Here is a 17,566-nt window from a genome sequence, read left to right as displayed (position 1 = left end):
TAGGGCACAAAGATGATACCCCCTCGCTCTGGATAAGAGCGTCACCTTAATGACTAAAATGTAAATTGCTAACCTCCACTGTTACTGGTAATGGTGAGAGGTTAGCATCCTTTATTGTAGCCTTTGTAACTGTCTAACTCAGTGTTAGACCTTCCCATGTCTTTAAAGAAAGAGACTTGTCTTTATTAATAGAGCTTAATAAAGAGAAGGCAGAGGGGACAGTGTGAAGAAGAACTGTCTAGGAAGAAACCTTGAGAGGAATCAGACTATTCAACTGGAAGCCTATGTCAAGCTAATAAGTATTGGTAAGAAAGGGAAAGAAACAACTATTTTTATTGGACATTGTCTCGTCTGGAGCTCTACCATACAGGCCCATCTGCTTCACGCTGGCCTAGGCATGAGAAAAGGTGAAGAATTACATGTCTTGACCTTATTTAGTGGCTGTACTCCTCTGCCAAACGAGTCAATGTTCTTGTTTGACATCAACTGCACTGATCTACAAATCCCCTTGCATCATAAATAACTACTGATTATTATTTATAGCCACGTCAGTCAGTCACAATTTACCCACAACGTATCATGGTTTTGATGCTCTCCAACATGGCCAATGTCTTGCCCTACCTTTGAGGCCAGGAGCTGCTGCTGCGAATTGATCTGCTGCTGTTGCCGTGACGCCATCTCCTGCAGCTCCGAGAGGGTGATATCCATGCGAGGCGGCGCCACCTGGGGGGTAAATAATGACAATGAATGTGTCACACCACACCATTTAACCATTGGCTTCCATCTTCCTTCATTTTACTGTAGTACCGTTTTTTTCACTCACCCCATTCTCCATGCATCGGTCCACAGGGACCTTGACCATGTTCCTTTTGGCTGGGTGATCGGAAACCCTTGATCCGCCTATACAAGACAAAATACAGCGGTTTTGTGAGTGCGTGTGTTTGTATCTAACTGTTGGAGAGGTACGTGCATTTGCTGCACATCTGATCACGGGGAGTATAAAAAGGTGAGAAGCTAATTGCTATTTGGGGAAAATTCCACATCAGGAGGAATCTCTGTTAAAAGGGAGCTCCACTTTGTTTGTGTATTACAGTCTGTTTATGACCAAAGTTGGAACAAACATGACCGGAAAACCGACACATGACCCGAGCACTGCACCATGAATAGGGGTCATACTCTGAGGATACGGGATGAATAGGACAAGCATGAGTTGTAGAACTGTTCATTATGTAATAACTGGTGGAGCAGCCAAAAGAACCAGGCCTCGTCTACACAGTTGCTCTTCCCGTGCCAGTGTCTGACGGTTATGCAATGCTGTTTTGCGAACAGCTAATATGGGTAACCCAAAAAGGCTGAACAACAAGGCTGATCCCTTTAATAAGCTCTTTGGGGGGGCACAACTCAGGCTTATTAGTTATACAACCCAAATCCTACACCTTATTTGGTAATAACGGCACAAGCAAAACAGGGAGCCGAGCCAGACTGGTTGTAATTGACTACAATCGTGTCCCGAGAACATATAATAAAGCCTTTGTGCTGTGATATCCCTTGCACTGTTCTGTTGCGTAATATGGCTTTGTCCTGCGTAGGGGGCCCATCATTCCAAGCAACTAGAAACCCAAACACATGGAACTACACAAGGTTCTCAAATGACCAGAGAACCTTGGGTTAAGAAAGAAAGGGCTTTCTGTTGTTTTCAAGTTGCATAAAGGACTAAGTTATGAGGGGGCATCACATAGTGGTACCACTGAAAAGAATATGACCTTGGCTAATCGTCTCATGAAAACGCAATGCGGATATTCACAGAAAAAAGAACAAGCACAAAACCAAAATCACAGCAATGAAAGTAAAGTGTACTCTTCCCTATGGGCTCACTTTAACCATTAGCATGGGTATTTTCATTACGCCGATTCTGTGCAAAACGTTTCTTAAACGGAAGCAAACAGAACAAAAACGGGGAGGGACCTACCTAAATTTGTCCAATAGAAACTTGTTTTGCTCTGTTTGCTTCCGTTTGGTTCTTAAATGGTAAATGTTTTCCGTAATGAATACACCCCAGCTGAGAGGGCGGTTAACGGGTAGCATGCTACCTAAGACTACATGGTGAAGTTGTTTAAAGGTGCTTACACATTTGGAAGCTAGGTGAATTGCAACAGCACTAGACTGCATTCAAAACAAATATCCCCCCTCCCCCGCATTCAATTTCCCCGTAACATGGCGGAGACTCGCGCTTGAGCCTTTTACTTCCAGTTTTGGTCTACCAGCTTCAAACAGCTGTAAAAACTATATTTTTTGTTATTGAAAATATATTTCACAGCGATTTAGATGGTACAATGATTCCCTACACTATTCAGGGCTTGTTGTCTCACATAAACAGACATTGAGTGAACAGTGTAGAATTTTAGCACCCAGGAAATGACAGAGCGATTTCTACATTGGCCGCTAGACCTGATTTCCGCTAAAGACAGCCACAAAATCAAAACAGCTTTCCCATTTTGACAACAGATGCCGGCAGGAGAAATCTATAGGCGAATATCACAGCCAATCACAACACTGGCGGGTAAGTAATACTGTGAAACACTATCATTACACTATTACTGCAGATATATTTCTGAAATTACAATACAAAAATAAAATAGAAATCCTATGTGTAGCACCTTTAAAGTGGGTTAAAGTGTTCAATATTCTACATCATATGGGGGTGTGTTCAGAAACTGGATTGTGTTATTACAACCACAAAGGATGCTATGACAATAATAGTGCCACTGGGTTATGGCAAGTTCACAAAATATAGAAGAAAACGCAAAAGCAGCAAAAGAAGAATTAAGGATGGCTGAATCATATTTTTGCCAGGCATTTACATAAGCTTTAGTGTTTGTGGGCCATGTGGCGGCATGGTATTGCTTAGGTTAGCCACAGACAGTGCCCGTGGCATATTTTATTTATTTATTTCACCTTTATTTTACATTTTAGTCATTTAGCAGACGCTCTTATCCAGAGCAACTTACAGGAGCAATTAGGGTTAAGAGCCTTGCTCAAGGGCACATCAACAGATTTTCCACCTAGTCGGCTCGGGGATTAGAACCAGCGGTTACTGGCACAACGCTCTTAACCACTAAGCTACCTGCCACCCCAGGTACGCCAGTTGAGAACAAGTTCTCATTTACAACTGCGACCTGGCCAAGATAAAGCAAAGTAGTGTGATAAAAACAACAACACAGAGTTACATATGGGGTAAAACAAAACATAAGGTCAAAAATACAACAGAAAATATACAGTGAGGGAAAAATGTATTTGATCCCCTGCTGATTTTGTACGTTTGCCCACTGACAAAGAAATTATCAGTCTATAATTTTAATGGTAGGTTTATTTGAACAGTGAGAGACAGAATAACAACAACAAAAAACAGAAAAACGCATGTCAAAAATGTTATAAATTGATTTGCATTTTAATGAGGGAAATAAGTATTTGACCCCTCTGCAAAACATGACTTAGTACTTGGTGGCAAAACCCTTGTTGGCAATCACAGAGGTCAGACGTTTCTTGTAGTTGGCCACCAGGTTTGCACACATCTCAGGAGGGATTTTGTCCCACTCCTCTTTGCAGATCTTCTCCAAGTCATTAAGGTTTCGAGGCTGACGTTTGGCAACTCGAATCTTCAGCTCCCTCCACAGATTTTCTATGGGATTAAGGTCTGGAGACTGGCTAGGCCACTCCAGGACCTTAATGTGCTTCTTCTTGAGCCACTCCTTTCTTGCCTTGGCCGTGTGTTTTGGGTCATTGTCATGCTGGAATACCCATCCAAGACCCATTTTCAATGCCCTGGCTGAGGGAACGAAGTTCTCACCCAAGATTTGACGGTACATAGCCCCGTCCATCGTCCCTTTGATGCGGTGAAGTTGTCCTGTCCCCTTAGCAGAAAAACACCCCCAAAGCATAATTTTTCCACCTCCATGTTTGACGGTGGGGATGGTGTTCTTGGGGTCATAGGCAGCATTCCTCCTCCTCCAAACACGGCGAGTTGAGTTGATGCCAAAGAGCTCCATTTTGGTCTCATCTGACCACAACACTTTCACCCAGTTCTCCTCTGAATCATTCAGATGTTCATTGGCTGTCACGATCGTCTTGACAAGAAGGAGTAGACCAAGGCGCAGCGTGTGAAACGAACATGACTTTAATTAGTAAAGCACAAGTACAAAACAAAACACGATCGTGAAGTCCACAGTAACACTGACTGAACACGGAACAAAAACCCACAAACACAAGGTGAAAACAGACAGTATAAATATGGCTCCCAATCAGAGACAACGAGCCAACAGCTGACACTCGTTACCTCTGATTGGGAGTCACTCATCCAAACAAAGAAATACAACCACCTAGAACAACCCAACCAAACAGAACACCACGAAACGAACACACCCTGGCTCAACATACAAAGTCCCGGAGCCAGAGCGTGACAGTACCCCCCCCTAAAGGCGCGGACTGCGACCGCGCCTCAAAACCCCAAACAGGGGAGGGCTGGGTGGGCATTTCTCCTCGGAGGCGGCTCCGGCTCCGGGCTTGACCACCACCCTTCCACAATCCCCCCGTAGCGCCCCCGGTCCGGTCTGACCCCGCTGGCTGGATCTGGACCGGACATAGACGGAGCGGATTGCTCAAACTCCGTAGTGGAGTAGCTGACCTGATCAGGCACCGGCCTGACGACGCGCACCCCTGGCTTGGCGCGTGAGGCAGGAACGGACCGGACCTGGCTGACGATACGCACCCTTGGCTTGGTGCGTGGAGCCGGAACGGACCTCACCAGGCTGACGACTCGCATCCTTGGCTTGGTGCGAGTAGCAGGAATGGGCTGGATCAGGCTGACGACTCGCACCCTTGGCTTGGTGCGAGTAGCAGGAACGGGCTGGACCAGGCTGACGACGCGCACCCCTGGCTTGGCGCGTGAGGCAGGAACGGACCGGACCTGGCTGACGATGCGCCCCCTTGGCTTGGTGCGTGGAGCAGCGACAGGCCGGGCTGGGCTGGCGACGCACACCGTAGGCTTTGTGCGTGGAGCAGGGACAGGCCGGGCTGGGCTGGCGACGCACACCGTAGGCTTTGTGCGTGGAGCAGGGACAGGCCGGGCTGGGCTGGCGACGCACACCACTGACTTGGTGGGAATGGCAGGAACAGGCCGGGCCGGGCTGACGACGCGCACCACTGACTTGGTGGGAATGGCAGGAACAGGCCGGACCGTACTGGGGACACACACCACTGGCCCCACGCAGGGATCAGGAACGGGCCGGACCGGACTGGTAACACACCCCAGTACCTCTCGCCGTGCCTCCACACTTTCCCTCTCCTCTGTGCCCAGTGGCCCCCCTAACCTGGCGGCCTTCTCTGCCAACGCTTTGCACCGCTCTAACCCGTACACCTGCTGCCCCGACGTCGTGAGCCCCCCCCTAAAAATTTCCTGGGGGTCTCTCCTCCCTCTTGCCAGACTCGCAATCATCTCCTCCCACGTCCATCCTCTCTCCTCGTCACGCTGCTTGATCCAGTCGAGGTTGCCACGGAGATCTGCCAGCGATGGCTCCTGAACACGCTGCTTGGTCTGGTTATGGTGGGGTTTTCTGTCACGATCGTCTTGACGAGAAGGAGTAGACCAAGGCGCAGCGTGTGAAACGAACATGACTTTAATTAGTAAAGCACAAGTACAAAACAAAACACGATCGTGAAGTCCACAGTAACACTGACTGAACACGGAACAAAAACCCACAAACACAAGGTGAAAACAGACAGTATAAATATGGCTCCCAATCAGAAACAACGAGCCAACAGCTGACACTCGTTACCTCTGATTGGGAGTCACTCATCCAAACAAAGAAATACAACCACCTAGAACAACCCAACCAAACAGAACACCACGAAACGAACACACCCTGGCTCAACATACAAAGTCCCGGAGCCAGAGCGTGACATTGGCAAACTTCAGACGGGCATGTATATGTGCTTTCTTGAGCAGGGGGACCTTGCGGGCGCTGCAGGATTTCAGTCCTTCACGGCGTAGTGTGTTACCAATTGTTTTCTTGGTGACTATGGTCCCAGCTGCCTTGAGATCATTGACAAGATCCTCCCGTGTAGTTCTGGGCTGATTCCTCACTGTTCTCATGATCATTGCAACTCCACGAGGCGAGATCTTGCATGGAGCCCCAGGCCGAGGGAGATTGACAGTTATTTTGTGTTTCTTCCATTTGAGAATAATCGCACCAACTGGTGTCACCTTCTCACCAAGCTGCTTGGCGATGGTCTTGTAGCCCATTCCAGCCTTGTGTAGGTCTACAATCTTGTCCCTGACATCCTTGGAGAGCTCTTTGGTCTTGGCCATGGTGGAGAGTTTGGAATCTGATTGATTGATTGCTTCTGTGGACAGGTGTCTTTTATACAGGTAACAAACTGAGATTAGGAGCACTCCCTTTAAGAGTGTGCTCCTAATCTCAGCTCGTTACCTGTATAAAAGACATCTGGGAGCCAGAAATCTTTCTGATTGAGAGGGGGTCAAATACTTATTTCCCTAATTAAAATGCAAATCAATTTATAACATTTTTGACATGCGTTTTTCTGGATTTTTTTGTTGTTATTCTGTCTCTCACTGTTCAAATAAACCTACCATTAAAATTATAGACTGATTATTTCTTTGTCAGTGGGCAAACGTAAAAAATCATCAGGGGATCAAATACTTTTTCCCCTCACTGTATATACAGTGTGTTCAAATGTAGCAAGTTATGGAGGTAAGGCAATAAATAGGCCATAGTGCAAAATAATTACAATTAGTATTAACACTGTAATTATTGATGTGCAAGAGATGATGTGCAAATAGAGATACTGGGGTGCAAATTAGCAAAATAAATAACAATATGGGGATGAGGTAGTTGGGTGGGCTAATTTCAGATGGGCTGTGTACAGGTGCAGTGATCGGTAAGGTGCTCTGACAACTGATGCTTAAAGTTAGTGAGGGAGATAAGTGTCACCAGCTTCAGAGATTTTTGCAATTCGTTCCAGTCATTGGCAGCAGAGAACTGGAAGGAATGGCGGCCAAAGGAGGTGTTGGCTTTGGGGATGACCAGTGAGATATACCTCCTGGAGCGCATATTACGGGTGGGTGTTGCTATGGTGACCAATGAGCTAAAATAAGGCTGGGATTTGCCTAGCAGTGATTTATAGATGGCCTGGAGCCAGTGGGTTTGGTGACGAATATGTAGCGAGGACCAGCCAACAAGAGCGTACAGGTCACAGTGGTGGGTAGTATATGGGGCTTTGGTGACAAAACGGATGGCACTGTGATAGACTACATCCAATTTGCTGAGTAGAGTGTTGGAGGCTATTTTGTAAATGACATCGCCGAAGTCAAGGATCGGTAGGATAGTCAGTTTTACGAGGGCATGTTTGGCAGCATGAGTGAAGGAGGCTTTGTTGCGAAATAGGAAGCCGATTCTAGATTTTACTTTGGATTGGAGATGCTTAATGTGAGTCTGGAAGGAGAGTTTACAGTCTAACCAGACACCTAGGTATTTGTAGTTGTCCACATACTCTAGGTCAGACCCGTCGAGAGTAGTGATTCTAGTTGGGTGGGCGGGTGCCAGCAGCGTTCGATTGAAGAGCATGCATTTAGTTTTACTAGTGTTTAAGAGCAGTTGGAGGCTACTGAAGGAGTGTTGTATGGCATTGAAGCTCGTTTGGAGGTTTGTTAACACAGTGTCCAATGAAGGGCCAAATGTATACAAAATGGTGTCGTCTGCGTAGAGGTGGATCTAAGAGTCACCAGCAGCAAGAGTGACATCATTGATATACACGGAGAAAAGAGTTGGCCCAAGAATTGAACCCTGTGGCACCCCCATAGAGACTGCCATAGGTCCAGACAACAGGCCCTCCGATTTGACACATTGAACTCTATTTGAGAAGTAGTTGGTGAACCAGGCGAGGCAGTCATTTGAGAAACCAAGGCTATTTAGTCTGCCAATAAGAATGCGGTGGTTGACAGAGTCGAAAGCCTTGGCCAGGTCGATGAAGACGGCTGCACAGTACTGTCTATTATCGATCGCGGTTATAATATCGTTTAGCACCTTGAGCGTGGCTGAGGTGCACCCATGACCAGCTCGGAAACCGGATTGCATAGCGGAGAAGGTACGGTGGGATTCGAAATAGTCGGTGATCTGTTTGTTAACTTGGCTTTCAAAAACTTTCGAAAGGCAGGGCAGGATGGATATAGGTCTGTAACAGTTTGGATCTAGAGTGTCACCCCCTTTGAAGAGGGGGATGACCGCGGCAGCTTTCCAATCTCTGGGGATCTCAGACGTTACGAGAGGTTGAACAGGCTAGTAATAGGGGTTGTGACAATTTCGGCGGCTAGTTTTTGAAAGAAATGGTCCAGATTGTCTAGCCCAGCTGATGCCCAGCTGATGAATGGACCAGATTTTGCAGCTCTTTCAGAACATCAGCTGTCTGAATTTGTGTGAAGGAGAAGGGGGGGGGGGGGGGGGGGGGGGGGGGTATGGGCAAGTTGCAGCGGAGGGTGCAGAGCTGGTGGCCGGGGTAATGGTAGCCAGGTGGAAAGCATGGCCAGCCGTAGCAAAATGCTTGTTGAAATTCTCGATTATTGTAGATTTATCGGTGGTGATAGTGTGTCCTAGCCTCAGTGCAGTGGGCAGCTGGGAGGAAGTGCTCTTATTCTCCATGGACTTTACAGTGTCCCAAAACTTTTTGGAGTTAGTGCTACTGGATGCACATTTCTGTTTGATAAAGCTAGCCTTTGCTTTCCTAACTGCTTGTGTATATTGGTTCCTAACTTCCCTGAAAAGTTGCATATCGCGGGGGCTATTCGATGCTAATGCAGTACGCCACAGGATATTTTTGTGCTGGTCACGGGCAGTCAAGTCTGAGGAGAACCAGGGGCTATATCTGTTCTTAGTTCTGTATTTTTTGAATGGGGCATGTTTATTTAAGATTGAGAGGAAATTACTTTTAAAGAACAACCAGGCATCCTCTACTGATGGAATGAATCAATATCCATCCAGGATACCTGGGCCAGGTCAATTAGGAAGGCCTGCTCGCTAAAGTGTTTTAGGGAGCGTTTGACAGTGAACCGTTACGGACGCAGGCAATAAGGCAGTGATCGCTGAGATCCTGGTTGAAGACAGCGGAGGTGTATTTAGAGGGTAAGTTAGTCAGGATGATATCTATGAGGGTGCCCATGTTTACGGATTTAGGGTTGTACCTGGTAGGTTCGTTGATAATTTGTGTGAGATTGAGGGCATCTAGTTTGGATTGTAGGATGGCCGGGGTGTTAAGCATATCCCAATTTAGGTCACCAAGCAGTACGAACTCTGAGGATAAATGGGGGGCAATCAATTCACATATGGTGTCCAGGGCACAGCTGGGGGCTGAGGGGGGTCTGTAGCAAGCAGCAACAGTGAGAGACTTATTTCTGGAAAGGTGGATTTTTAGAAGTAGAAGCTCAAACTGTTTGGGCACAGACCTGGATAGTATGATAGAGCTCTGCAGGCTCTCTCTACAGTAGATTGCAACTCCACCCCCTTTGGCAGTTCTATCTAGACGGAAAATGTTGTAGTTGGGGATGGACATTTCTGAATTTTTGGTGGCCTTCCTAAGCCAGGATTCAGACACTGCTAGAACATCAGGGTTGGCGGAGTGTGCTAACGCAGTGAATAACTCAAACTTAGGAAGGAGGCTTCTGATGTTAACGTGCAGACAACCAAGGCATTTACGGTTACAGAAGTCAACAAATGATAGCTCCTGGGGAGTAGGAGTGATACTGGGGGCTGCAGGGCCTGGGTTAGCCTCTACATCACCAGAGGAACAGAGGAGGACTAGAATAAGGATACGGCTAAAGGCTTTAAGAACTGGTCTTCTAGTGCGTTGGGTACAGAGAATAAAGGGGGCAGATTTCCGGGCGTTGTAGAATAGATTCAGGGCATTATGTACAGACAAGGATATGGAAGGATATGAGTACAGTGGAGGTAAACCTAAGCGTTGGGTAACAATGAAAGAGATAGCATCACTGGAGGCACCGATTGAGCCGGTCTCGGCGTGTATGGGGGGTGGAACAAAGGAACTATTTGAGGCAGTTTGAGAGGGACTTGGGGTTCTACAGTGAAATTGTACAATAAGAATGAACTGGAACAGCAATAGGCAAGGCATATTGACATGGGAGAGAGGCATAAAGCAATCACAGGTGTTATTAGAGAGAGCTAAGACAACAACTGGTAATGGCGATAAAGTTTGGGCTGAGGCTAAACAGGACAGGGTACCGTGTAAAGGAACAGTCCAGCAGGCATCAGCTGTGCAACTGAGTGATCATAAGGTCCAGTGAACAGCAATATGTGAGTCCGAGAGCAGTTCGAATTGGTACTACAGCACAGCGATCAGGAAGCACGGCTGTCATTTCCGTGTGCTAGCGGGCCGGGGCTAGCAGATGGATCTTCGTGGTCGTCGCAACGGGAAGCCTGTTGAAACCACAGACGATTACGTCGGCAGACCAGTCATGATGGATCGGCGGGGCTTCGTGTCGACTCTAGGAGGTCCCGTCCGGTTGACAGAGAGGTAGATAGCCGGGAAATGTGCCTGACTCAAGGCTAGCTCAAGGCTGATTAGCCAACAACAACGTTCATTTGGTTGCAGCTAGCTAGTTGCGATTATCCAGTGTTAAAGGTCCAGTGATTCAGTGATTCCGGCAGAAAATCCGATAGGTTCTGGGTCGATAACGCGCTGTGCAGACAGTGCAGACTGGCCGATAATAGTCCAGGCTAGAGCTGGCTGGTAGGTAGTGCAGGCCACGGACAATGGTGAAAAACCGCTAACGGTGGCTAATAGCAAGTAGCTAGTTAGCTGGTTAGCTGGCTACTCCCCTCCGGTAGACAGAGAGGTAGATAGCCGGGATATGGGCCTGCTCGAGGCTAACTGATGCTTGCTTCGGGGGCAGTGGTGATTAGCCTACAGCAACATCCATTCGACATCCATTCGGTTGCGGCTAGCTAGTTGCGATCCGGTGTTAAGGTCCAGTGATTCAGTTATTCCGGCAGAAAATCTGATGTTCTGGGTGAAAACTGCTAACGGTGGCTAATAGCAAGTAGCTAGTTAGCTGGCTGGCTAGTTTCAACTGGAGATTCTAGATAAAGGTGAGTAAATAATAGAATCCGTTCCACATTGAGTGAGGCGGGTTGCAGGAAAGTATATTTAGTAGAAGGATGAAAAGTGTGATAGGGAAATATATACGTAAAATTCAAAATAAAATACAAAAAACAGGCTATTTACATGGACACACAAGAGAACACGACCGCACTGCTACGCAATCTTGGAATACAAAGCAAAATTATTTAATTGATTTTAAGAAAAGAAAAATGGCCATGTAGCAACTCTAATATGGTAATTGTATTGAAATTCATCATCCCAACAATGGGGACTATGAAGTGTGTCTCCCAGTTAGAATAGTAGCTGGCTGTATTGACTTTGGCTCAACTGTAATGGAATATAGGACGAATAGAACATTGTGTACACTACACACATAACGGCCAGTAAACACACATGCCTACCCAGGCGTCTCCATTTTCAGGCTATGCTTGACACATTCAGTTACCACACTATTTACCATCCAGGGTACTGGTGGGGGATGTGTGTTTGTGGCTCTCACCCGACTCTCGGCAGGGTGCCCGGTCGTGGCGCAGAAGGAAGCGCACCTCCCCCCTCTGCTGTTCCCAGCGCTGGAGCACGTCCAGCATTCGCTCTCCGTCACCAATGGCGCGCTCTGGTGTGACAAAGAAAGATGCCTGAGTAAGCAGTTCTTGAGTCCAAGGCCAGGTTCCATTTTGGTCCCTTACCTCAACCTTTACCCTTCAGGTGTTCACATCTGACGGGATAGCGGTACTGCTTTCACCCATTACGTCACCTTTCAGATTAGTGAACGCCGAAGTAGTAGGGGCTAGGGAGCGAAATGGAACTGGGCCAAAGTTGACATTGAACAAGATTTTTTTGGTTCCTCCTACCCACCACTGAAAACTCCGGCCTTCGATTGGTTTCATTCAGTTCAACACTTTGATGAGTGCAGCCCTGCATAACATAAACCTAGAGTAAACACTGCCGTTAAAAGTTAGCCAGGAAGTGTCCTGGCTGGCCTAGCAGTAATTCCACAGCCTCACACATGACTACGGTGTTGGCATTGGTTTGAATCTGGCCCATGCCCTTCTAGCACACCTCTCCTCCTTACTTTACTGTCTCTTTTTACTGTCTCTGTCCAATAAACTTGATCCTTAGTAAGAAGTTGGCACTCTACGATAAGTTTAAAAGGCATAGAATTGAGAAGACTGAGTGAGAACCGTAATGAAACTCACCTGAGCCTCGCCACATTTCGGCTAGGTAGCATTCTCCCTCCCCCGGCTCCTTGCACAGCTCCACCACATCCCGACACAGCGTTTCCGGGGTAACGGGCACCTCTGTGAAATGCTGGTTGTTGTTGCTGAGGTACACGGTGAGGAACATCTAAGACACAGACAGTGAAAAACAGACCATTAGAACAGTGTTACTTGACATTGGTGCTGTGTACAGTATTCTGGACTGAGAAACCCTGTTATAGAACATCAGGGTCCAACTCCAGACAAAGACTGAGCAAATTCAGAGAAACCCATCGCAGTGGGGGACTTGCAAAAATAGTGAGAAAATAATTAGAAGCACATTAGGTCCCTGCTCTCTTCGAAACAGATGGTCAATGTCTATTTTGGATCCAAATATCTTACGGGGAAGTCATTTGTCAGTGTGGTCTTTTTTCTAATAGGGGCAATTCCACTGTAACGGAATTGCGCTGAGACTCAGATTTTTCACTTAAAATGTATGCCAAACAAAAAACATTGATTTAAAAAGTTTAACAAACCAGTAAATGCACAAGGACTACATTTAAGATTTTACACTGAACATTTTACAAAAAAACATTTACTGGAAGAACTGTGCAGATGCAAAGTTTGGTAACAGAATTTCGGTTAAATCTCCCTCAGTTTTATGTGAACACGTTTTCCAAACACTTAAAAATCTGCTTCGAATTCATATTCAAAGAAGTCTGTAGAAAGAATGGGGTGTCAGCTATGACATCACACCTTGAGTTTAAAAAAAATATATTTTGGTTATTAAACTACACTAAGTGAAGTGGATTTATACCCGGTAACAGAATTGTGCCAATAGAATTTAATCAATGGTCCTTGATTTGTACTACACAGAAATGCATAATTTTGGATATGAATGTCATTCACAAAAAGGTTGTCCTTTGCATATTTGGGTATTATTCTACACACTGGCTATTATTTTAATTAGCTCCACCACCAAACAAGACCAAATTTGGTTGGTCCAGACCGGACAAAATCTGAACCAATCATAGACGTCTATTTTTCACAAGTTTGAACATCAAATTACAGCACAGTAGAGCCTTGTAGAGAACAATACGTCACAGAACAGTAGAGTATAGTTCAGTACAGTAGAGTTCAGTACAGTACAGTCAAGTAGAGTATAGTTCAGTTCAGTACAGTAGAGTTCAGCAGAGTATAGTACATTACAGTGTAATGTACTCTACAGGACTTTACTGAACTCTATTCTACTTTTCTTTACTATACTGAACTATACTCTACTTTTGTTTACTGTACTGTGCTTTCCAAACTTATGAAACATAGGCGTCCGGACCGGACCAAATATGAACCAATCGTGGACGTCTATGTTTGGGCCGGTCCAGATGTCTGTGGACGTTGAAATCAAGGCTGGTCTGGACCAAGAAACGACGTCTGTGGACGTTGAAATCAAGGCCAGGGCAGACTGACCAAATAAAAATTTGAAAGAGAGGGGGCTCATGGGTAGGTGTCAGTAAGAGTCAGGAGGTGACATTAATTAGAGATGGAGAGAGAGAATTGAGAGGTTGTCCAGACTTTTCACACTCTTGCTTTGACCACCAGATGACAGAAAGAGAAAGGAAAACATTTATCAGCTGAACATAATAGTATGTCAGTGAAAGGGAGAATAGTAGCAGGCGACCCAACTGTTGTTTGTGACTACTATGATTTCCCATTGTAGCCAATTAAATAGCAAAAACTCTGCTACCAATTTTTTGGAAATTCTGTTACCGATCTGGTAACAGATTTTAGTTTTAATCACATAAGAATTCATTTTAAAAAATCTAAACACTATAACTAACTGGCAGGGCCTATAAAAAAAACAAAGCTCGGGGCCTATGATTTCTTAATCCGGCCCTGCTCATGAGGGAGAGAAATTAGAAAATATCTTAAAGATATGTGGACTTTTGGTAACAGAATTTTAACACACATCGTAATGCTTCTTAAACTTACAGAAGGCAGAAAAGGTAATCCTAAACTATACTGAACAAAAATAAACGCAACATGTAAAGTGTTGGGCCCATGTTTATGAGCAGAAAAAAAAGATCCCAGAAATTTTCCATATGCACAAAAAAAAAATGTCTCTCTAATTTTGTGCACAAATTTGTTTACATCCCTGTTACTGAGCATTTCTCCTTTGCCAAGATAATCCATCCACCTGACAGGTGTGGCATATCAAGAAGCTGATTAAACAGCATGATCATTACAAAGGTGCACCTTGTGCTGGGGACAATAAAAGGCCACTCTTAAATGTGCAGTTTTGTCACACAACACAATGCCACAGATGTCCCGATTTTGAGGGAGCATACAATTGGCATGCTGACTTCAGGAATGTCCACCAGAGCTGTTGCCAGATAATTGAATGTTCATTTGTCTACCATAAGCCGCTTCCAAAGTCGTTTTAGAGAATTTGGCAGTACGTCCAACTGGCCACACAACTGCAGACCACGTGTAACCATGCCAGCCCAGGAACTCCACATCTGGCTTCTTCACCTGCAGGATCATCTGAGACCAGCCACCAGGACAGCGGATGAAACTGAGGAGTATTTCTGTCTGTAATAAAGCCCTTTTGTGGAGTATTTCTGTCTGTAATAAAGCCCTTTTATGGGGAAAAACTCATTGTGATTTGCTGGGCTTCGCTCCCCAGTGGGTGGGCCTATGCCCTCCCAGGACCACCCATGGCTGTGCCCCTGCCCAGTCATGTGAAATCCATAGATTAGGGCCTAATGAATTTATTTCAATTGACTGATTTCCCTTTATGAACTTTAACTCAGTAGAATCCTTGAAATTGTTGCGTTTATATTTTTGTTCAGTATAAATATAAGTGTTGATATTAGTTGGCAGGCGTCTAATTCAACATTATTGTGTTTAGATGAATTTGTACTACCGTAAGACTTTTTCTGGTAGATGTATTCTAAGACCCCCTGTTTGACAATAAATCAAAGCCTTTGCTTATTCCTAATTTTGAGAATGGAAAATACTTGCCTTCGGAAAGTATTTAGACCCCTTGACTTTTTCCACATTTTGTTATGTTACAGCCTTATTCTAAAATTGATTCAATTGTTTTTTCCCCCTCATCAATCTATACACATTACCCCATAATGACAAAGCAAAAACAGGTTTTTAGAAATGTGTGCTAATTTATAAAAAAAAAAAAAAAAACTGAAATATCACATTTACATAAGTATTCAGACCCTTTACTCAGTTCTTTGTTGAAGCACCTTTGGCAGCGATTACAGTCTCGAGTCTTCTTGCGTATGACGCTACAAGCTTGGCACATCTGTATTTGGGGTCGTTTCTCCCATTCTTCTCTGCAGATCCTCTCAAGCTCTGTCAGGTTGGATGGGGAGCGTCTCTGCACAGCTTTTTCAGGTCTCTCCAGAGATGTTCTTTTGGGTTCAAGTCCGGGCTCTGGCTGGGTCACTCAAGGACATTGAGACTTGTCCCGAAGCCACTCCTGTGTTGTCTTGGCTGTGTGCTTAAGGTCGTTGTCCTGTTGGAAGGTGAACCATCGCCCCAGTCTGAGGTCTTGAGCGCTCTGGAGCAGGTTTTCATTAAGGATCTCTCTGTACTTTGCTACATTCATCTTTCCATCAATCCTGACTAGTCTCCCAGTCCCTGCCGCTGAAAAACATCCCCACAGCATGATGCTGCCACCACCATGCTTCACCGTAGGGATGGTGCCGGGTTTCCTCCAGACGTGACGCTTGGCATTCAGGCCAAAGAGTTCAATCTTGGTTTCATCATACCAGAGAATCTTGTTTCTCATGGTCTGAGAGTCTAAAGGTGCCTTTTGGCAAATTCCAAGCAGGCTGTCATGTGCCTTTTACTGAGGAGTGGCTTCTGTCTGGCCACTCTACCATAAAGGCCTGATTCGTGGTGCTGCAGAGATGGTTGTCCTTCTGGAATGTTCTCCCATCTCCACAGAGGAACTCTAGAGCTCTGTCAGAGTGACCATCGGGTTCTTGGTCACCTCCCTGACCAAGGCCCTTCTCCCCCGATTGCTCAGTTTGGCCGGGCGGCCAGCTCTAGGAAGAGTCTTGGTGGTTCGAAATTTCTTCCATTTAAGAATGATGGAGGCCACTGTGTTCTTGGGGACTTCCAATGCTGCAGAAATGTTTTCATACCCTTCCCCAGATCTGTGCCTCGACACAATCCTGTCTCGGAGCTCTACGGACAATTCCTTCGACCTCATGGCTTGGTTTTTGCTCTGACATGCACTGTCAGCTGTGGGACCTTATATAGACAGGTGTGTGCCTTTCCAAATCATGTCCAATCAATTGAATTTACCACAGGTGGACGCCAAATCAAGTTGTAGAAACATCTCAAGGATGATCAATGGAAACAGGATGCCTGAGCTCAATTTCGAGTTCTATAGCAAAGGGTCTGAATACTTATGTAAATAAGGTATTTCAGTTGTTTATTTTTAATACATTTGCAGAAATTTCTAAAAACCTGTTTTCGCTTTGTCATTACGGGGTATTGTGTGTAGATTGCTGAGGATTTTTTTTTCTTTAATCAATTTTAGAATAAGGCTGTAACGTAACAAAATGTGGAAAAAGTCAAGGGGTCTGAATACTTTCCAAAAGGCACTGTATGCCTTAATCTCTCAAAAATATAGACTCGTAGCTTTCATTTGTCACCCAATTTGACATGGTCCTATGAACTTCACGTTGGTGCTTATGGGTCCTTTTACAAAGAAATTACCATAGGGAATTCCACGAATAATAATGGTGTTATTTCGCCATCTGGACTGAGCCAGCCCAAAGACAGAATGGGGACAGTCTGGTACCTACTCCAGAATCCCCTCTGGAATTGTGAAGGGGTGAATGCAGTTCTGAACACCTTTTCAAAAAGAGAAAACTGGGTCTCAAATTCCAATAGAGCCAAGCCCCAATCTTTGAAAACGAAAACATGATGACGAGACAACACTTTCAAGGACACCGGTCCTCGAGAAAAGGGGGCAGGTTCTGTGAATTTGACCTTTCACTAGATTCTACAGGAGGTCAACAGTTTCATTTCAAATGCGCAAACGCTGCAGCAGACCACGGTGACAACTGTATATGGGGGACAATAAAGGGTTATAGAGCCAAGTGCAAGTCAGCAATTTCTTCGCATCATAAATAGCAGGCCAAGCCAAACACATTCCG

The 17,566-nt window shown here is 45.5% G+C and overlaps 1 protein-coding gene across 1 annotated transcript in view; it reads right to left on the bottom strand.

Moving 5' to 3' along the window:
- The window catches only part of LOC311131162 (apoptosis-stimulating of p53 protein 2-like), a gene marked incomplete at its 3' end in the record, with an annotated part of 45,008 nt that overhangs the window by 15,599 nt on the left and 11,843 nt on the right, over positions 1–17,566 (bottom strand). Inside the window, exons 2-5 of the mRNA XM_084164005.1 lie at positions 12,381–12,528; positions 11,684–11,797; positions 824–900; positions 622–723 (exon numbers count right to left, since the gene is read on the bottom strand). Of these exons, the coding sequence (XP_084020131.1) occupies positions 622–723; positions 824–900; positions 11,684–11,797; positions 12,381–12,528 (441 nt within the window). The remainder of the gene's footprint in view (positions 1–621; positions 724–823; positions 901–11,683; positions 11,798–12,380; positions 12,529–17,566) is intronic.

The sequence above is a fragment of the Coregonus lavaretus genome (assembly GCF_964263955.1).
Source record: "Coregonus lavaretus genome assembly, chromosome: 6".
Classification (NCBI taxonomy): domain Eukaryota; kingdom Metazoa; phylum Chordata; class Actinopteri; order Salmoniformes; family Salmonidae; genus Coregonus; species Coregonus lavaretus.
This window is presented reverse-complemented; position numbering and strand designations above follow the sequence as displayed.